General features: G+C 42.9%; 1 protein-coding gene across 1 annotated transcript; it reads right to left on the reverse strand.

Annotated features, from left to right (window-relative positions):
- Positions 1 to 1,826: 1,826 nt before the first annotated feature.
- Positions 1,827 to 15,525, reverse strand: LITAFD (LITAF domain containing). The gene is made up of 5 exons (XM_076350924.1): positions 15,430 to 15,525; positions 7,104 to 7,222; positions 4,830 to 4,895; positions 2,990 to 3,149; positions 1,827 to 2,513 (listed from the first exon to the last, which is right to left on the reverse strand). The coding sequence occupies exons 2-5, from the start codon at positions 7,207 to 7,209 to the stop codon at positions 2,405 to 2,407; spliced, it is 441 nt and encodes a 146-aa protein (XP_076207039.1). The 5' UTR covers positions 7,210 to 7,222; positions 15,430 to 15,525; the 3' UTR covers positions 1,827 to 2,404.
- Positions 15,526 to 22,198: the final 6,673 nt, after the last annotated feature.

Here is a 22,198-nt window from a genome sequence, read left to right on the forward strand (position 1 = left end):
TTTTGCTGTTCTCATCTTCAGCAGGGCAATGCGTCATCTTCAGTTTGTGGTGTCAACCAGGCTGAAAGGTCAGCCTGCTGCTCTAGCACAAACGTGATCCGGCTCTATGCATTGGTTTGATTTGCCTGGAAAATGGTTGCTTAACAGTTTTTACTTACATTGATGCAAGTGTACTTTTTTCACGTCTTGTAGTCTGAAGACTGGAGTTTCTATAGTCTGAAGACTGCAGTTCTCATACTTCTTGAAGCAAAAAGCCATGCACATGTCCACCCTAGTTTAGCTACGCCATTTTAAAGTGTGCTACTAGCTAAATAGGTGCTACTTGTAATGCAGACGAGCTCCAGATAGTTCAAGACGACTGGACAGTGGGGAGTGCCGTTCCTGGAACTCATTTCTACTGCCGCCTTCAACCCCACAGCGTTCAATACCCATTACCTTCCCTTTTCAGAACTGCCGCCTCGTCTGTGGCCGTGCCGTCCGCCGGAGAGCCGGTGGCGCGTCGTGGCGGCCCCGCCCCTCTCCCGCCGCTGATGGCACGGACTGGGGCGGGCGGGCGGGGAGCGCGCCCTCTGCCCCGCCAGGAGGGGCGGGAAGGGCGGCGGGCGGGCCGCCTCCCTCAGCCGCCTGGGCCGGCCGCCTCCCTCAGCTGCTTCCCTCAGCCGCCAGGCCCGGCCGCGCCCCCGGCCGCCCTGAGAAGGTACCGCGGTCAGAGGGGCTTTGGTCCGTTTCGCTACTCACGATCGGTCATGGTTTTGTATAAAAACCGTAGGAAAGGGTACAGGCGGACGGTGTGTTGCTTCAGAAGAATAACTAGTAAGGGCCCTGGGCTGTGTGCTGCTGGCTGCAGTTGGACGTTTCCTCTCTGGATCCCTTCCTAGAGCAGCCTGGGCCGGATCCGGCAGCGTGGACGGTCCCCAGCCACCTCCGGCCTGCGGCAGCGCCGGCTCTGGCTGTGCAACCGGTAGAGTCTGTCTGGTTCTCCGGTGTCTTCCCGTAGTGTTCAGTGAGGAAGTTCCTTGTGCGTACCTGTGGCAGCAACTACGGGGTACACGGAACCGGCAAACCTCTCCTACGGCAAATCCTGGCCTTAAGAGGATCTCCAGGATTCTGGAGTCACTATTGCTAAAGAGCTATTTAGGGACGCACTCCTCTTTTTATGGCTTAAATTGACCAAATAGCTAAAATAAAGAGTTTGGTCAAACTTAATGTCAGGCTAAGTGAGAAGTTTTAAAGTTCTTTGAACTCCGTGGTACCTACAGATCCTTCAGCGCGTGGGCAGGGCACCTCAGTCATAACAAAATGCAGTAGTAGGGGAGCAGCCCGAGTGCTGCGTGCCACGCATCCCGCTTGCCCACAGTAATTATGGTAATATCATGAAGATATTTATGATGTTAAAATATTGAAATACAGGGTTTTCTTCTATTCTTCTGTTTATCTTTCCAGCCAGCAATAAACAGCAGCACCTGCTGCTGCTGTCAGTGTTGAGCAGGGTCTAGGCACCTTCTGGGCAAGTAACTATAGAGATTTGATTTTACAAGATAAGTGACTTTGAGAACTGTAAAAGTTCTCTGTGAGGTGTAAAGTCTGGTAAGTCCTTGTTTAGGAGATGATGCACTGCAGTGGGAAGGCAGAGAGGTAAAATGAGGGCCTTGTGTTGCAGTTTTGGTGACTTTTTTTCAAGCTGTGCTTGCTGATTTTTCTTTTTTATATGTTTGTCTTTTGGGTCTCGGTTTGTTAATGTAAACGGGGTGCCCCGGTCTGACCTGCATCTCCACCCTGGATGCAACGGGTCATGGAAGCAATGCAGACAGGAGATGTTTTGCTGGTATTGTTAACAATAGCAGGTTTATTCTCTTACTTCATATATAACACAGTAAAGACAGTCTCATAACTTAGTGTTTCATTAATAAATAATCAGCTACGCTGTACCACCCACAGCCCTGCAGGGGTAGGTCCCATACGAAGAAGAGCAGAGAGAAATGAAATCCCGACCAGTCAGTTCCAGTGCATAGAAGGTAAGCGCTTCTCTAAAATGTGCATGTCCCAACCTCTCGGTTACTGGTGAGTTGAAAAGTCCAGAAGAGTCCGTGTCCCAGCTGGGTTGGAGATTTGAGAGGAGGAGGAGGAGTAGCGCTGAAGTACTCACTAGCTGGTCACTTCACAGCTCAGGACGATTCAAATGGAGCATAAATTCAAGTGACACTGTAAATTAATTAGTCATCAAGGCTTTTTGTTTTAAAGCCAGTCCAACCACATGATGGTAAACTCCAGATGGATTCACCAGCAAGGGAGCTGCAGAACCTAAGCCTACTTCTATATGTTTCCTAGCAGTAGTTTTACGTGTAGAATCTTAGGCCGTTAGGAAACAGAGACTTGACATCATCTGGTTGCATAAACTTTGTTTCTATAGTCTTTTGTATCTATAAATATGAAATTTGCAGCATGGGCAGTAATGGTCTGCATCCTTGAAGATCCTCATGAAGAAAGGTACGAAGCAGCATCCAAAACAGCACCTACAGCCAAAGAGGAGATGGACGTGCATGGAATGATTTACTGACTTTTCTTTCTGCTGGCTACATCTGTTGCTTTTTCTCTGCCTTATTCTGTCTGCCTTTTCACTGCATGAACCCACTTCTTTCCCAAGTCTCTTAGTGTTTAAAGTATCTTCCAAAAACTTAAGTGTCTTCACTGCTAATATCTTATGCATTAGTCTGATTCTAAGTCTCAAGCTAAATTACAGTAGGGAAGTAGACAATGTTGTACTAATTTTTGCTTGTCTTATGAAAAGTAATAACATACTTGGTTAAATTTAGCAAGTTTGCATTCCCTGTAGCCATGATGACTGTATCTAGAATGGGCAGAATGACTTCTTATCAAGTAGAGAAGGGCAAACTGTCTATATAAGCACTAGCTAGAACTTTTCTTTTTTAATGACTCTTTTTTTAACCACCTGCTATGAAGAATCTTCAAAGTATACATGCAAGCTTACCCAACCATACACAAGCTGGTGCACAGAAGGTAAGACAGTCTGCCCAGTCTGTAGGTGACCTGTGTGGTGATGTGCTGGCGGCAGGAAGGGCATATTGTGGATGTTGGTTTGCTTGAGAATATTCCTGCTACGATGATCGGAGGCTGAGACACCAAGTAAACTGAGTTCAAGAGGAAATGAGAAGCGGCAAAATTAGAAGCACAGGAAATCTTTTACAAGTTATAAAGCTTAATTGGAGAATGTGGGTTCTTAACATGGCTGATCTAGAGGCACCTATGTTACTATTACTGATTTAGAATCATAGAATCATTAAGGTTGGAAAAGACCTCTAAGGTCATCAAATCCAACCGTCAACCCAACACCACCACACCCACTAAACCATGTCCCTAAGCGCCTCATCTACATGTCTTTTAAATACTTCCAGGGATGGGGACTCAACCACTTCCCTGGGCAGCCTCTTCCAATGTTTAACCACTCTTTCCGTAAAGAAATTTTTCCTCATGTCCAATCTAAACCTCCCCTGGCGCAACTTGAGGCCATTTCCTCTCGTCCTATCGCTTGTTACTTGGGAGAAGAGACCGACCCCCACCTCGCTACAACCTCCTTTCAGGTAGTTGTAGAGAGCGATGAGGTCTCCCCTCAGCCTCCTTTTCTCCAGGCTAAACAACCCCAGTTCCCTCAGCCGCTCCTCATAAGACTTGTTCTCCAGACCCCTCACCAGCCTCGTTGCCCTTCTCTGGACACGCTCCAGCACCTTAACGTCCTTCTTGTAGTGAGGGGCCCAAAACTGAACACAGTGTTTGAGGTGCGGCCTCACCAGTGCCAAGTACGGGGGCACGATCACTTCCCTTTCAACTATATCCGTAAGAACCACTGCACTGCTTGTTTTGTGTATGCCAGCATGTTGCTTCTACTAGCGGCCAGCATCTACTCAGATAAGGACATATACATGGAATTGCCTATGGGATAATCCCCAATCAGGCAGTCTCCACCACGCACTGGCGGATGTACTCTGACATTGAGAATTTATCTTCTGATATTTAAAATAATACAAAAATGCATGTTCTCCCTGAAGAAGATATTTGAAGGATATAGAGGAGCTCTCTGGATCAACTTTTCCAGTTACAAGAAATTCAAAGTAGATGAATCAGTCAGATGCTGGTGCAGTTAGTAAAGTCTGTAGCTTCCCTCGTGTTTTTTTCAGTTTGGACCTGACTCTGTAATACTCCTTCAGGGGCACGCCCCTTGTAGATACATGAAGGGTATTTTTTCAGAAATGTTTTCAATGAAAAATACCATTTTAAGCATCCTAAAACAAGTTTAGGGTACATTCACACTGTAGCCTGAAGCAAAACTTCAGGAGTGGGAATGTATTGTCTGTTAGGTAGATAGGATATAGCATATCTGAGTTTAATTGCCTTCTGGTCTTAGGGATTTTAAAAAATGCATGTCTCCTTCCCTCCTGTAAGAGATGTTATTGGACTGTTCTTTGAAGCCTTTTCTCAGTGTCTCCTTTGAGCTTCTCCACTGCCATAAAGGTGACTAGAACAGGAACAACGAAATACACTGGACTTAAAATGATTTGTTCTGAAAGTCCTAGCTCCTAGCTGATTTTAAAAAAATGGGTGCTTCTACAGATTGGCTAATGCTGGAAAAATGAATCTGAGTCTCTTGTCTTAGTTTATCTTCCAACATTTCGAGGGAAATTTTCCAGCGTCTTGGGTTGTGATTGGGTCAGAAAACTCCATCTTCTCTGTTGATTTTAAAACTAAAAACATTTCACTTTTGTTAGCATGTAGAACCACGAACATTGTCAGAAACACAGTCCCCTGGCACTTACCTGGTTGCTCAAGGGTGGCTGTTTCTCGATAGGAGTAAGGTGGGGGAGAAGGATACTCATAACCCCCTATACAAAGGAAAACGGCAAAACGTAAAAATGCATACAGCTTATGCCTCCCAAAAGCCCTGTTTGGAGTCTGATGAGAAGCTACGTGGGGAGGTGCCTTGCAGGGGAGGGCTGGCACGGCTCAGTGAAGTACAGGACAGGGAAAAAATGCTACTGAATTGATTCATGGATTTTTAAAGCCAAAAGAGCCCGCAGTGACTAGCTAGTCTCACTTTCTATGTAACATAAGCTGAGAAACCAAATCGTTTTTCAAGACAAAGGCAGTAACTGTGTCTATTCCAGCATAACATTGGAATGATACTTGGTCTTAATTTAAGGACTCCATTGATAAAGGATCCGCAGTACCTCTAACTAGTTGCAGTGATTACTACATTAGTATTAGTATTTAGAGCCTTTTTTCTAGTTTGAATTTTATCTGCCCTCAGCTTCCAGCCAAGTAATTTCATCATACCCTTTGTTCTAGAAAAAAGTTAAAGATCTTTTTCCTTTTGTTGTGGATAAGGGAGAAGGGAAGCTGGTGACTAAGATACCTCATTGCTTTTTTGGTTCTTTTACTGATCTTACAAATTAAGAATGCAATCAGCCTACCTGAGCATGAAATAAATGAATATATAAAAAAATACATTCATGAATACATTCAAAATAAATTCATGTATAAAACTTTACAGCCAGCTAGCATGGATGTGGTATCAAACTACCAGACTGGTCTGCAGCAGGAGGACAGTCCCTACGAGAAGTCTTGTTTGGTCAAGCCTGCACAGCGTCAGAGAAGCCCTCACCCCCAAGCAGAGCAGCCCTGACGTGGGAGTCCAGTCTGTACCATTGAGCCTTTCAGAAACAATGTGAGCCCAACCAGGGAATAAGCCCACATGGATACAAAATGAGATACAAAACAGGAATTTTCCAGAATGAGACAAAATACAATGGCAAAGTTGAAAAAATGTTAGCAATGTTTCCTTGAATGGCTTGACAGAAGTGGTAGACATTTGCAGTGGCATTTGGGTTTAATGGTGGTGGTAGTGCGTTTAGGGTTTGGGTTTGTTTTTTTTTTTTGAGGGGAGTTATTTGTGGAAAAACAAATTTGTAAAAAATTAAAAAGTAAAGAATTTCCTTCCAATCTAGAAGAGGAACATCACTCAGTGTGTTTTTGTGAAGGACCTGCTTCCTGCGCAAGGACAAGACACTGCAACTCAGTGTTAGATGTGTTGAGTGCCTGTCCCTTGGTTGAGTAGCTCACAAGTGAGATTTTTTTCTCCCCAACCTCTTGCAAGCTCTTCTGAGTTTAGAAAGAGGCCAGAGAAGTCTTTGAAGACAAAAATATTTACAGAGACAGCTGATCAGAGTAAAATGCTCTGAAAATGAGTCAGTTTAGAGGCCCAGTATTGATATATCTAGCCTTATTAGTCACCTTCTGACCTCCCATTATGATTTTTTGCTCCAGTCTTGTCTGGTGAATAGCAATTTCCTCAATAGCAGGAAGGTAACAAAGGCAAAATCACTGATATCTCAGTGTGTCTTTCAATGAGTGTGGGCTCGAACAGGCAGAAGACAAAGGAGTGTTGTGAGATACTTGTGTAGGTGTGAGAGCGATGCCTGGTTTCAGAGCGAAAAGCCAACCCAGCAGAGCAGCAGCTGTCAGTGCCTGCTTGCAGTCGTTGAGCTGAATTGTCAGCACTTCAGTCATGATGTTTCCCCATGAGACAGTAATGGGGAAGAGTTGTTCATCCCTATAGAACCTGGCTGCAGAACTGACTCATCTAGGGAGGGCAGCTCTGGGCAGCAGGAGTGTTTGGGAAAAGGCCAGTCATCTGGAAAACTAGATTACAATTTAAGCAAGACGTAGGCCATCCACGTACAAAGTTTGCTGGATGAACATTTGCTCATTAGGAATATGTAATTATTGAGGAGATACAACTGCAATTCCTTTTCCAATAAAGCATGTGTTGTTTGAAAAATTATTAACTAAATGAACAAAAATATTTTTTGCCATTTTAAGTGATGTTTCTGTTAGGAGATCCTACCAGCTTGCCTACCCCAACCCTGGGGTTTATATGCTGGCACAGGTGCTTTCTAAACTCATCATGTCCTGGCAAAGCTGGGCCCCTTATGAGCTGGCTCAGTTATGCTCTGGAAACCAACTATCAATATTTGCCACACAACCACCAAGAGGGTGCTCTTTCCAAACCCCTCCCGGTGAAGCCTGCTTACCCTCTTGGCTGCAGTACTCTGGTGCAGAGGGTTCTTGCATGTAGGGTTCACGGTGCGGTTCATACATAATCATAGGAATTTCCACGCGTCCCTTCTCACTAGGCATCTCTGCAGTTCACCTGCCAAAAGTAGTGCAAAATAAAATCTACTGTAAGTGACTTTCAGTGCCCTGTATTTGTCAGTGCCTGCTTCTGTAATTCCTAGTTCTCACACTCAGATTTTATGTAGAGGAAAATTAGCAGTTCTCGTATTCTGGCTTTTTTATAGACTGAAGTGCAGTCAGTTCCTGTTACACTTCATGATGAGGAAGATGGGAAGGGAGAGCAGAAAATACCATCTTTACATATTTCTTTGTGCTGGAAAGCTAAAAATGTTCCCCCCAGAAAACACACTATTCAAAGTATGTCAACTCGTGACTGAAAGTGTTACCTTTGCAGAAAAGTTAACCTAATTTTTTTCTATGGATTGTCAAAATAATCAAGGGGGGGAAGAGCACACTTTGGAGCACCTGTGAAAAACCTTCATGTGTCATTAAGTCAGAGCCTGCAACAGTGCAACCAGTGGCAATTCAGATCTGTGTTTCATCTGGTTATTGTGCAACCTTATCATCATTATTACCGTGTCCAGTTTTGTACTGTGAAACTATTGTCTCATCACTAGTGTGACAGGCTTCTGTTGGGCAAGGCCATTATTAAATATGACTGTGCTGCCTGAGGCTCTGAGGCTCTGAACAAGATCAGGCCACAAAATATGTGTGTTTCGCAGGTGTTAGCAGGAACTGTTCCTCACAATAAAGGAGAGTGGGAGGAAGAGGACCCAGCTTGAGATGTGTGTTTGTATTACTCTAAATGGAATGGTGTTAATTATTCCTAGCTGTCCTTTGAACCAGTATTAACTGGTTGATTTCCTACTAACGTTAACCATAGGAGTCCTTTGCAGAAGAAAGTTAACAGCCTTTCACGCAGGTCAGCAAGGAAGGGCACTTTTGGGGGAAAAAGGAGCAAAGATGTTTGTGAGGAGCTGCTAAATGAGTCTAGTGCAGGTTTACTGGCTGCTCAGGTAACTCCACGTAGCTCCTTGCAGTCCAGCTAAATGTCCTGTGTTGCTGTGCAGACACCTTCCCTGGTTTGGATCAGGACTGTGCCCGTCTCACCTGCTCACTGGTGATGAGAAAGTGAGGGGTTATATTGTTAAGAGACACTTGGACAAGCAAATAGAGACTGAGAAATGTAACATTTGGCAAGCCAGCACAAGCTGCCTGAATATGTGAGGGCAAACTGGAGTAGGATAGAAATTGCTGAATGAGGCAAGATGGTCTCAACAGGTCTGTTTTCAAGGTGTGTTGGAGGGCAGTATGTATGGGAGAGGCCAAAAGAGGGGGGTTAGTAGTGCTGAAATAAAGCATCAGTCCTTTTAGGGAGGATGAAAAGGAGGAACTTGAAAATATCTCTAGGGAAGAAGTGATGTAATTTTCCCAAATCGGGATGAATGAGAAGTGATATGGAAAATGCTGGCAGAATGAATAATAAAGGGAATAGGTAGGATGGTGTGGAGAAAAAATCAGAAATACAGCATTGGCAATGTTAAGGCCAAAGATGCTGGAGACAATTGCTAATATATGGACTGGAGAGGAGGGATGGGGAAAGGTGCATCTCGGTATACTTGTTATAAAGAAGCTAAAACGGGTGATTGGGAATGTCAGAGGTATTAATAGGCCATTGTTGAAGCTTCATGAGGATCCCACTGAGAAAAAAAAAGAAAAGCTGAGAATCAAGAGAACTTGGGTAAGATGAAGCTATGAGAACCAAGAGAGAGTAATGATCTACGGAGAAGAAAGGCAGTGTGTCAATAGTAACTGTGGGTTCAGGAGTGTGATGATAGACAATATTGCATTATCCAGTGTTGACCAAGGGCTGTTGCCTTGGGACAAGGATCAGTGGGCAAAATTATAGGGAGTCTCTTCAAGTTTTTGGCTTATTGCTATCTTGGTACTTAAACACCATACACTAAACACTGGGTGGTGTCAGTTTGGGTGACATTTCTGCTGAATTCATCTCAGTCACTGTGAAACAGGAAAAAGGAAAGGGCTTTTTGAATTTCATCTAGTGACTATAGGCCCAGGCAAAAGGCCTGTCATGAGGCACAGAGTAGGAGGGAATAATAATGGTTGACACAGCAAGAGCGTTGCAAGTTAACAGCTGAATGCAAGCAAACACTGACTAATCCTTGCTCCACCCAGTGAGGTATTACTATAATATCACCAGTTAAATGTATAGGACAAGAGATGCAGAAGTGAGTCAGCAGCAGAGCCAGGAATAGTGTGGGAGTCCCACTGGATGTCAGGTTTGTGTCTGATCTACTAGAGCTGTCAAGCACAGAAGCTGTGGGCCGTAGGCTGTTGATAAAGTTGGTGCCCTGAATTTGCTCGCTTTCGGTGTCTTGTTATGCGCTTCTAACAGTGCTGCCAGTAGCTCTGTGTGTTGTGATGGAGGACCTGCCCCAGAGCAGGTGAGCTGGGACAACTGAATGGACAGCTGGGCCCCAGCTTCTGCAGGAGCTTCTTCAGCCTACCTGGAAGAAAGTACCAGGAGGTTAGATACCCTCTGGGCCTGAATGCTGCAAGTCCAGAGGTCCAGGAAAGGCATTCTCTAGGGTGTTTTATGCAACTCAATAGACCCTTTCAATTGGCATATAAGTGGTTACTCTCAGTTCTTGGTTGCAATCATGCCTGTGATGCCTGAGAGCTCTTTGGGGCTGTGACCCCCAAACCTGTAAGTGTTATTGCCATAGATTAGAGCTAGAGACTTTCCTCTCAGATGTGATCATCTACTGGACAGGAAGGTATGGGAGAGAACAGACAGTGTTAGTAGCCCTGTGGGAAAAAGTTGTAAGGAGAAATATCAGGCAGCAGTTCCCAAAGAGTAGGAAAATGTCCCATAAACTCCCCTCCAGAAACCAGTAACATCTAGTAGGCCCACGCTTAATAGCTAGGGAGGTGAAGTTGTCTTCTCTGCAGTCACACTGAGCAAACAGAGCTCTCTGCAAGGGCAGAGCAGACCCTTGTGCACTCTTGAAGTGGGGGCTTGGTTTATCTGAAGCACTCAAGATTGACTCAAGCAACTGCAAACTGCTTGATTTGCAGGCAGAAATGTATAGTCCCAGGGACACCGAAACAAGTCTGTGCCTTCTCTCCTCTGAAATCTCAGTCTCTTCTACACGTGGGTATAATCGGTTTGCACTGGAAAATAAAGCTCACTTTAAGTCCTATGGAAATTAGTTTTAAAAAAAAAAGCAAATCACACCCTGAGGCATACACACAAAGAGCCAATTCAGGGAAAGGAAGGTGGAAATGACAAAGCCTTTATGTTCCAGGAAGGACATATCCTAGGGGAGAATGGGCAACGGCAGTTTCCATCATCTTCCTCTGGATTTGCTCCAGGCACTTGTGTTCTGTTGTGAAGAGCAGTCGTCATGCAGCCAAGCAAAGCTGCTGAACTGTGAAATTCCATGGCAGAGCCCCGCTCTCTGGCTCTCACCCACACCCCTGCACGTTCCCTCCCAAACGTCCCTGACGGCTAAATAATCCCACAGATGAGAATAGTTCAACGTGTGCCTGCAAAGAGGCACAGGCACTGTCATTTGTGCTTTGTAAAGGGGAAACTGAGACACACGGAGGACAATCTTTTTGGGAGTCCTGACAGAGCTGTCATTTGGCTTCCCGTGTATGGTTCAAATAGTTGCAAAGAGAACGATGACTTTCCTCCCCTCTTTGTGGTATTTTTCAGAAAGGTTTTTCAGGTGCTGCATGTTTGCAGTGGTAGGCAGAGGACAGTCCCGTCTATGCAAATAATTTTTCACCTTTCAGAAATACTTTTTCCAGTTTGATTTCAAGTTCATTGGAAATATGCTTTTCCCACAAACACTTCTTCAAAGATGATGCTGTGGTATTTGAAATGGAAGCATTCATGAGCCTGGAGAGTCCCGTGGGATTCATGTCTGTTTCAACCTAGGTATAGCTCAGCAGAACACAAACTGGGAGCTACTCGACAGTCATTTCAGAAATTTCATTACTTGAGTGCTGATGCATCTTTGGTTTAGTCTTATGAGCCTGTGCCAATGAAGTATTTACGATTTCATTTGAAAATTGAAGTTCACTGCAGTACTAATTCTTCTCCATTCAGATTCAGAAATTATAGTCTGAAAAGGAGAGGATGCAGATGGGATTTGGCAGGTCCATGTGTATCAGAGTCCAGGTAACATTTCCCTTACCTTGGTATTCTGTTCTGTTGCAGTTCTTCCTCGGAAGTAGATTGACCTAGTTAAAAAAATGACGTGGTACCTCTGTGAAAGCTGATCAAGATTTACTAATTTTTTTTTTTTTTTACTTAACTGAGGCTTTTTTTCGCAAGAAGGTTAATTGTTGGTCTTGTACTGCAGACTCCAAATGAAGTTTCTAAAAAGTTTTCAAAAGTTCTTGGCACTGGCCTATCTCTATTCCAGTTGAAGCAGTGGAGCTGCTCCCAAGACCCAGACATGGATGTAACAGCACAAAATACCTAGCACTTCTGGGAGCAGAGGAGAAAATGTAGGGACAGCTTGGATATGTGAGAGAGGGACTAAAGTTGCAAAGGGCTGTCTCTGTGCCCTGCCTGTACTACAGCTGGCAGTAAGGGCTGGACCAGTATCATGTCATCTGGCGGGAGGTTATCATATTTGGCTATCACATCATGTACTAGGATGGCATCCAGAATCTCAGGCAGGACAAGAAGCAGTGACTTTATAAGAAAAGTGTTTTATCTCCATTTCAGCTCCAGCTGATGTCAGTGTGGGATTTGCCATTGACTTCAGTAAGAGCGGGTTCAGAGACAGAAAAAAGGGAATGCAGCATCTGGGAGGAAACAAAGTGATTCAGGTATTTGAAGAAGATAGGGTAATACATTCAAAAGTTTTGTATTTTGGAAGATTAACATTAAAACATTATAGTAAGTGATCTTCAGATTTCACAGACATGTGGAGGTATAGCAGTTTTCACCAGTGATCTGTTGGCTTGTAGGCTACTAGTCCAAAGGCTTTCAGTTTGCTGTAATGTGTTCTTGTTCTCCTGTCATCACTAGTTTAATATTTTCTTGGGCATTTAGCCCTTCCAGCTGCGTTTATGAGACAATTTTGATTTCTGCTATTTTAAAGAGTGACCATAAAATGCCATTGCTGGCATGCAATTGCATCTGTGGCTTGAATAATATCGAGTGCCTCTGTTTTACTTTATTGAGGCAGTTAATTCTAGTTTTCGGCTAGCAATGAAACACTGAATTCCTCAGTGGAAAGATCTTTTCCCTTTATCCCTGAGTTGGTCGTTTATAGTAACATTCACAATGCGCTGAGGCTTTTCAGATGTTCAGGAAGGAATAGTTCCAGCTCTAATACAGATAAACAAAGAGTTGGGAAGCAGCATTCAGGTATTCATATATTCTTATTCTTAAAATAGAAGCTAAAAGAGATGACTGCCGGTAGCAAATTAGAAGTTGGACATTAAAAAGTATTCAGGATGTCTGAAGTAGACAACCTTTTCAATGAGATGAAGGATGCTCTGCCAATTCCCTATTCTTAGTCCCGAATTTCATTTTTTAATCCTACAGTTATTCTGGCTTTTAAGTCTTTAGCAGGCTACCAGCTGTAGCAGGCTACCAGCTTCCTTCCTCAAATGGAGAGGATGCAGCTATGGAGGATTCGACTGAATACAAACCGTATTTCTTGTTGCAAACTCTTCACCTGGTTCCATTGGCTTGTCTGTTGACTGCGTTGACTCACTAGCCACTGCTTGAAGTGGTCAGTGGAGGAAATTGGTTGTTCATCTATTGAAGTCATCAGGATGTTTTTGTCACTGAGCCAGAGAGCTGGGCAGAAGCCAGAAAGTCACCGTGTAGATACTGCTTCTCCTCCTCTCGTGTGGAAAGGGAGATGTTTATGTGTAATCCAAGTCCCCCTGGCTTACATGGAAGTTTAGAGTAAAATGAGCATAACCATTGTTCACAAAATCAGGAGGAAGCATATACTGAAGAGTGAAATGTTCATGAACTGAGCTCTACTGAGAAAGAAAGAGCTCTTTGCTTTTTCCATTTTGGAGAATACCTTTTCTTCTTCATGCTATTGTAAATGGTGACACAGACGCAAAGAGATTTGGAAGGTTTGGGCGTTGGTTTTTGTTTTGTTTTGTTTAAAAGTGCAACCCAGTGTTCGTTTGCTGTGATGTGCGCCCGGAGGGCTGGTCGCCTGGTTACTGGGCTTGCGCAGGCAGCTGCAGCACTTGTGCATGCAGATCGGCAGCCTGGCCCTGCCTACGTGGACTCGCAAGGCTGCTGGATCGGCAGGGACTCCCTGGATTTTCCAGTCCTGTCCCAGGTCAGACGTTTATGTTAGGTTATTCCTTCATGAAGGGAGCTCCGGTCTATAATTTAGTACATTTGCTGCTCCTGTTGCTCTCACCTCTAAAGCAGTTCAAAATACTGTAAACTTTCACAAACCTTCTAGCCTAAAATTATTCACGGTAGTTTATCCCTGTTTGTTATTGTGCCAGCATCATGCTTTTATAAAAAAACCTTCTCCCCTTGAGACGGCCCAGAGAACATTCCTGTCTCTTCGCAGCCTTTCCTTCACAGGGCTAAGCAAGCTTGCTGAGTCCTTCTCGTTTCTGTACAGTGAATTCATCCTTCTTGGCCATGAGTGGCCAATGAGCTGTCCTCAGCCTATATAATGGTATGAATGTCATCTCATATTTAATGGAAATGCTGTCTTTAGAACAATCCAGTAGCACTTTTTCCTTTTCCACAGCCACATCGTGCTGATGGTTTGTATTTATGCTGTTATTACCCAGCAGTAGCTCTTTTTCCTCCAATGTCATTTTCTACTAATGAACTCCCAGCTTGTAGCTGAAATTCCTGATACAATTTTCTAAATGCACTGCTTTGTCGCATTATAATACATATGAATTCTGTCACAGCAGTTCTCTACGTTTTCTCATTCTGTGTGATAGATTTTCTGCTTCCATAATTTGTTTCTTCATTCATACATTTTATTAACCACTCCTATATTTCTGTCAAGGTTATTAATCAAAATACCGAATAATCTCCATCACTGATTTCTGCGTTAACCTTTGATGCAAACCAGATAGATCTCTTAAATATTGTTCTTTAATTTACTGTTTGAGGTATAATCCCATACTTCCTTCAGATGACCACCTTCACTCACATTTAAAGGGCCCTTATTCTGAAGGATGAGCACAACTGGGCCCTGGGATTGCACTAGAACTTGTCCCTCCCTAATTACCATTCCAAAAATAGAATACTAACCACTAAAAGGAAGTACTGTCCGGTGGTTTGTGCATTAACCTGGACTGGGGGGGGCAGAAAGATGGGCTCAGTTCCTGTTCTGCAACAGTGACGACGAGCAAATTAATTAGTCTTGGTTTTGCTCAGCTCTGTTGTATACGGAAACACTGTACTGGGGAGACACTGTGACCATTCTGCAGTGACATGGTCCACATTTGGTTATGCCTTGTCTTAAAACTTGAGCAAACAACAGAAGATAGGAAATGCCGAGTTTAGATTCAGCCTTTGTCCTCTATTGACACAATTTTGTCTTTCATGTTCCCTTCTAGTTGTTGGAATTGAGGGCAGCCTTACACAATTGTTTCCAGCACTTCATCATTACCTTAAAATTTGATGTTTGCCATTTTTCATTTAATTCTTTTATGGATTAACATTCCCTTACCAACAGCATTGAATCATGGGTAGCCAGCGTTTCATTTATACCCATGTAAAAATAATGTCCATAACTTGTCCTTCAATTGAAAACTGATAGAACAGCTTAAATAATGTGTCATGTAGCATCTGGACCTGGTTTAGCAACTTTTTAAAAGTTATGAATAAACATTCATTTGAAGAAAGCAGGTGTGTGCCCTGCCTTTATGCGTGAGCTAAGCCCTTTCCTATGGTGCATTAGTTTGACTTTCTGTTCTTATTACTGTTCTCATCTTCACCTTATCAGAAAGCTAGTTTTCCTATTTTCCATCTCTGATGGAAATCTTTAAGTGGAGAAAGTTAAAATATCCTGAGAAAAATCTTTGCCTCCAGATTTTAGGAACGTGAGAGAGAGCTTGCAGATTTTGAAAGCTTGACAATTTAATCATAAAGAGTTAACATTTACAACCAAGAACCACAGCTGTCTTACTCCTCGAGCTCACTGTCTGTTTTAGTCCTTGCCACCTCCCTTTCCTTTTTTCCTAAGGAGTAAACATAGTATTGATCCCAAGAAATTTGAAAGCTCTTACCTTTAGGTAGCTCTGGCAAATCTGGGGAGCGAAAGCGCTTCAAAAGTTGATTACTTCATCCATCTTTGCAGCGCGGCTGTGTCTAGGAAAGAAAGCAGCACACATGACCAGCGACATGACTTGCTGTCATGCCTCAGTAGCATATCCAGTTGAAAGTCAGGTTGGTAGACAGTGTATAATTATCCCAGTTTGCCCACAGTCCCAGCCTACTGCTCACACCTGCTCTGCAGCAAAAGGAATGTTGTGTGACAGGCTTGCACCAGGGTTTTTCCACGGACAGTTTTCTAATATCCCAGAAATTTTACTCTGTGCTAACCTGAAAGCTAGATGAAGACAATTAGAAGAAGCACAGGAATAACTTGAGGACAATGGAGAGAAAAGTGTATATCCTAAACCATTGCGATTCTATACAAACCATCACAGAGAATGATGAAAAGCCATAAGGTACAATTGTATATGGGGCTCTGATATTTTATTATTGAAGTCAATGATCACTTTAACTTTCAGATCAATTAAGTGTTTGTACTTAGATCAGCAAAGATATCTGTGCAGGGTGGTAACCATTGACATTATAGCTGGGATCTTCTTGGTAACTAGGTTTGTGGCTGAACTGGACTTTTTGTTAAATAGATGCTTTGTCTCTGTGGTGAGTTGACCTTGGCCAGCTGCCAGACACCCCCCCCCCCAGACGCTCTTACTTTCCTCCTCAACAGGACAGGGCGTGGGGGGTGAGAATAAGATGGAAGTGTTCTTCGGTCGAGATAAAGACACGCAGATCACTTACTAATTACCATCACAGGCAAAACAGACTCAACTTGGGGAAAATTAATTGAATTTATTGCTAATTAAAATATGTTTGGATGGTGAGAAACAAAGACAAAACCTAAAACACCTCCCCCAGATACCACAGATTTGGCATCTCCAAGTATAATGGTGGCCACATGAACTTCTTAGTAAGGATCGTTCTCGCTTCATCCAAACCCACTGCAAAACTGTTTCACGCGAAGACTGTTCACAACAGGAGCCCATCCGCAGTGCTCCCAACAAGGAGAGAGCATGATGCATCGGGTTTGCCTGGGGGACTTGCATTGCCGGTCCAAAACATGCTGTTTGCTCAGCTCCTGGGCAACCAAAGTCTTACCCAAGAAATAGCTGCAGCAATGCAGGAAGCCCCTGACCTTGAGTGGTCAGGATTGCACAATAATTAGCAAAATAGTTTTTGAACTAAGGTACGGCTGAGAAACGTGGGTGAAGGAAGAAGAGAGCGAACAGTTGAGTACTCCAGGTTTTCATGCTCCTTTTGTCACCATAACTTGGAAAGTCTTGGAAACAGATTTTTGTTGTTAATGGGTGATTTGTTGTTAATGGATGGTGTTAATGGTGAAAGCGCGTCACCTGCCTCTCTCATCTGGACTTGAAGGACCAGGTACAGAGCACTTGCTCAAATTTGCCTCACTGGCAAGAATTAAGGTTCAGTACTTTGTACACTACATAAATACTATGATTTCCATTTGACCACCATCAAAATAGTTGCAGACTCCCCTGACAAGAGCCACATCTCTAGGCTAAACTGAAAATATAGAAAGGATGGCTGACAGTAACCGTGGCTGATCCTATTTTTTTTCATTTCAAGTCTTTGCTCTTTCACAGGTTTCCTGTGTGATAATGGGCAAGTTACTCATTCCTCTACGTTCTCTCTGTGTAAAGGGGATAATAGATCCATCATGATATTATTACACAATTTTAATACAGATGTTAAAATGCTGCTTTATTCAAACGGAAATGCTTTGGGGAGATATATTATTTTGACAACATTTCTTAGGAAAGGTTTTATTTCTCAGGGTGCACTGGTCATTTCTGATGAGGGAGAAAGAAGATCACTCCCATTTATGTGGCTAAATATGGTAGGGGATGGAGGATATTTGGATTTAATGTGAAGACATAGATGAGGTTAAAAGTCAAGAGGTATAGCTATAATGTATAAATACAACAGGTAGTAAGAGGGTGTTGAAGAGGCTGAAATTTGGGATAAGTAAAAGGAATGAGACTGTATTGGGGGAAACCACGGTGGAGAGGGGGAAAATTGTGAGGAGGAAGGAGCGGCAGAGAGGAACCGCTGTGTACTGACCGTAAGCCCCCCACTCCCCTTGTGCCGCTCGGGGTGTGTAGACAAGTCAGGAGTGAAGCAAAGCCTGGGAGAGGGGGGAGGAAAGGTGTTGTTTTAATGTTTGTCTTTTTGTTTCCCACTACCTGAAATTATTTATTTTAATTGGCAATAAATTAAGTTAATTTTCCCCATGTTGAGTCTGTTTTGCCCGTGATGGTAATCGGTAAGTGATCCCCCCATCTTTATCTTGACCCATGAGCTTTCTCATTCCTGTTACTCCTATTTTCTCTCCCCATTCCAGAGTAAGCGAGTGGCTGGGTGGGAGTTTGGCTTTTAGCGACAGTTAACCCACCACAAACTCTCACTCTATGTGTGTCTTTACTCATTCTGTTCCTTGCAGCTGCGGTCATTAACAACTCATGGTTCCTGTGAGATACAAACATCAGCCCAAGTTTTTCAGTTGACAGTTGCCTCAAATTCTTCAACAACAAATCCATCCATAAAAATCTGACCCTCCGCTAGCACATTAGAGACGTTTGTACGTTTTTCTTGGAAACATCTTATCTGTGTTCATTCATGACATGCTTTGCACTGGTGAAAATCAAGAATGAAGTAATGATGTTGATGAACAAAATAATAAAATGAATGAAAATGGAAAGGGTAGTGAGCCTTCTGATATTCTAACCGACGTATTGTGAATGAATCTGGAACTCAGAGGAAACCACAGAACACTACAGAATATAGAGAATAGATGTCGGAATACATCTCTGGGTGTTCATGTCTGTGCTGGTAAATGTCCTGCTGGCACTAGAGAAGTACATAATGTGCTCTTAACTTTTTAGGGTTCCGTAGTAGAACTTACTTGTCAGTATAGGCAGAGGCTGGATAGGTTTAGTCATTGCATGTTCATACTGCATCATACCATTCCTTGACAAGGTGTTTTAGGCCCTAGTGAAAACACTCTGTATTGAAGAAAGAAAAGAGAGAAGTGTCAAAACAGTAACACCTGTAGAACAAACTGGAGTCAAGGATAGTCCCTTTGTATGTCTGTTTATATATATGGTAGCTCAGTATCTGTGAAATGATGCTTGTGAGATGGTCCCCTGCGATCTGAACCTCAGCGATAGGTTTGTGAGCATGTGTGTATGGGGAAAAAAGCCATGCATACGAAAAAGTGCATATGTTTTTCTCTGATTTCAAGTTAAGTGTCCATAGCATATGAGACTGGGGAAGAGGAATGGCTACCAAGATGTGTGCTGCAGGGGCTGTCTGTGCAGGATTGCCTCCCTGCCCTTCCTGCTCCTGCCCAGCTCCGTGGGGAACCAGGTGGATACTTGGCACAGGCTGGATTTTCTTTTGTTCATGGAAACATTTGATAAGGTATGTTAAAGATAGATTTTAGGATGGCCGTGGTTGCATATCAAATTAATATTTCTTTCTGGCAGGATATTGTGAGACTATATATTTTTTTATGAAATATTTTTTCTCTGAACATATACTGGGTGTTCTGGAGGGCACAGAGTTTAGACTCAGCCACAGTTCCCCTCTTCTATGTTGACATATAAAAATGTTAATTTAGTAATTATGTATATTCTTCTTGTTTATATTGTGAAGATGGTAATCACTAGCCCTGAAATCTTTCACTCCTTGCTTTTCAGCGACTGTAACATTGCAATCAGAGACACTACCATTAAGCAGGACATGAATCTGTGGAAGAAAGGGCCCATATCTTTGGGGTGGGGCACCTTTTTTTTTTTCCCTGAAGAGTAGAGGAAAAAAAGTGATGAAACCATGAGTGCATCCAAAAGTGCTCATGCACAAGAAATTCTTACTGTGGTGTAGGGTGGCTTAAGTGCTTAAATATTTAGAACAGCTTTAATACGCTTAACATACTGCCAAGCTGATGCTCATGAAAGAACCTGAAGCTGTTTAAGCTCTTAGGGCTGTTTACGAGCATACAGGAGGCAGGCACTCACTTGAGAGCCAGATCTGTTTCGCCTGTTCCAAGTGGCACAGGGCATGCATGTGTTCTCACATCTTCAGCCTTTATTATAGGTGAGATGAGAGGACACAAAGATCCTCTTGTCTCCTGCCACACGTTTCCCTCCCTGCTGGAGTCACCCACCAACTTCACTGTGATTCTTCAGCCTATGGGGGAAGTGAGTGATTTTAAACTTCTGTTTACATGCGTATCACTGGCTTTCTTTTGCAATCTTAATTACGCTGTTTGCTCTAAGAGCAACAGTGTGATACTTAGCAAAGAGAAAGATTATATCAGTCCCCTTGAATAATTATATCAATCCCCTGAATATCATGTGTGCTATCAGAGACAAACAAGGGTGTAATAATCATTATAAATGAGTCCATCAGAGCTGATTGCTTTTCCTATCATCACAAAAGATAGCCTCTTGTTGCCTGTAGGAGCTACATTGACAATTATTTGGGGGCTTCTCTCCTATCATCTCATATGATGGGACAACTGGATTCAAGATTATTTTTTTTTCTGTGTGTAGTTGATTGCCCTAGTTCTGACTGCGGATGTTGTAACCGTGGAGTTAAGACAAGGATCACTGTGTATGATACAGGCTGTAAAACCTCACCCGGGGATTCCCGCATAGCTGCTGGTGGAGCCAGCGCACTTCTGGATATTGAGCCCTATACAGGCGCATATATAAAGCAGTGTTATGGGGAAGCTGCTGCAGTGAAAGCTCTGGGAGGTCTGGAGCCTGGCCCAGGACTAAGAGCATCCCAAGGATGCACACAGGACAGAGCTCGCAGCGCAGCGAGCCCCTGCTAGGGCAGGGCAGCTCTCCTCCTTGGCCAGGCCTTGTTCACGCCACGTGTGAGGGTGGAATAATGGAGCACAGTGGAGTTTTCTGTATCTCTCCATTGACTTTAGGGGGGCCTCAGCCAACTGGCTCACGCTGTGCTCCCAACTTGTAGGTGGATGAAATTGTGAGATGTGTTCCTCCCTTTGCTCCCTTTTAAATAGTTCATATGTTCTTTGAAGGCAGATTGTCTCTTTCTTGCTGTTTTGTGTTCAGGGTCTAGCCCAGTTGACTGAAACCTTTGTTAAAACATGACAAAAATAAAGCTGAATTGAGATCTTATTACAGATAAGCCATATTTTGATATAGCTTCTCTGCTACTGGAAAACTAACAATGAATAAAGGTCCTTTCCTAATAAAGCTTGGAGAAAAAACTGAACAATCTTTCCAGTTATAAAAAACAGAAACCTTGTGCACACAATTCCCCTCCTGTTTACACCAGCAAGTATTTGTTTGCAGTCAGTGGTATCTGGAGCTGGAAGTGTTTTGTAATTCAAGAAATCTCAACGTCTGTGAATATCCCTGCTATTGTCTACCATAAATATAGTGCCTTATATAAAAAATACATTTTTTTTAGAAATAAAATTCCTCTCCCAATTAAAATGCCAGTTTACTATTACTGAGCATACATCCTATTGACTGGGAACTTGCCTCTCCTGTTAGGTACCTGAATGCAACATATTTCTTAGAACACTGATTACACAAGAAGGATGAGTGACTCAAATATGAAACATCATTCTTTTCAGATAAGATCTAGAGATGATTTGCTTTAATGTGCAAAGTAAATATTTGGGTGACACGTGGCACATAGCTCAGAACAAAGCAGAAACCACTTACACGCAATGGTTTCCAAATGAAAAATGATCTCCAATATGAATAATTACACATAGTCTTTTTTCTAGTAATTTGCGCATTAGAAGAAGATGTAGAAAAGAGAACCAGCCACATGCCATGCAGGAATCTGAAAAATCACTGTATGCTCCACAACTAATCTGATCTGAAACCCCAGCCTGCTATAGCTGGATTGTGTGCCTAGTCACAGTGGGTACCGTTACTTAGTTTTGTTAGTAGCACAGAAGTCATGATTTTCCTTTCTTTTTTTTTTTTCCTTTTAATATAACAGTTCTAAAAGCTCTGAGCCTGGTGTCAGAAAGATGGTTGTAGCATTCACACAGTCTTACTTATTGACGGTGTGAGGCAGAAAAAGCTTAGCTGTTTAATTCAAAGTTAATCATTGAATCACAGGAAAATTAGTGAACATTTGCCTTGGTTTGCAAGGAATACCTTTATGAAAAATATTTTATTGTTTTCTTTTTTATTTTGGATGTTGAAAAATATCCACAATCCTAACTTGGTATTTGAAAATCATATTTTTGAAACAGTACATGGAAAAAGTCAGTGAGAACGTTTCAAAATTGATGGAGAAGTTATTTAAAGTATGTTGTTAATTCTTGCTCTTTTTGACTAGCTTGGCTGTTAATGGTTTTCAAGGGGAGGCTCTGCTCTGTTAGCTGAGAAGTCAAGTCCTCACATTCACAACAAATTCCACTTTCATGCTAATACATCCCTGCTACCGACAGTAATGTTTGTGCTTTCAACCTGGCACCACACAGTTTGGCTTGGACAAGGCAGGCAAGGCTCCAGGAAGTCAGCTGGGAGCTGCGAGATTACTACTGAGCTCTTCATGCTTTGGGGTAATGGACCACAGCATGAAACACTGCAACAGAGAGATCCTGCTATAAGAATGAAATTGCATCTACTGGTATTATCACACCTTAACAACTGCTACAGCCACAACCATGAAGGAGTAGACTCACAGACTGGAAAAAATACA

This window comes from Aptenodytes patagonicus, chromosome 13, assembly GCF_965638725.1.
Source record: "Aptenodytes patagonicus chromosome 13, bAptPat1.pri.cur, whole genome shotgun sequence".
Lineage (NCBI taxonomy): Eukaryota > Metazoa > Chordata > Aves > Sphenisciformes > Spheniscidae > Aptenodytes > Aptenodytes patagonicus.

Excerpts from the sequence above, each read along its gene's own strand:
- LITAFD (XM_076350924.1), bottom strand. The coding sequence starts at position 7,209 with ATGCCTAGTGAGAAGGGACGCGTGGAAATTCCTATGATTATGTATGAA. Across the intron at positions 4,896-7,103 it reads AGAGTACTGCAGCCAAGAGG|GGGGTTATGAGTATCCTTCT; the intron begins GTAAGCAGGCTT and ends TCCTTTGTATAG. Across the intron at positions 3,150-4,829 it reads AGCCACCCTTGAGCAACCAG|TTTACTTGGTGTCTCAGCCT; the intron begins GTAAGTGCCAGG and ends TCTTGAACTCAG.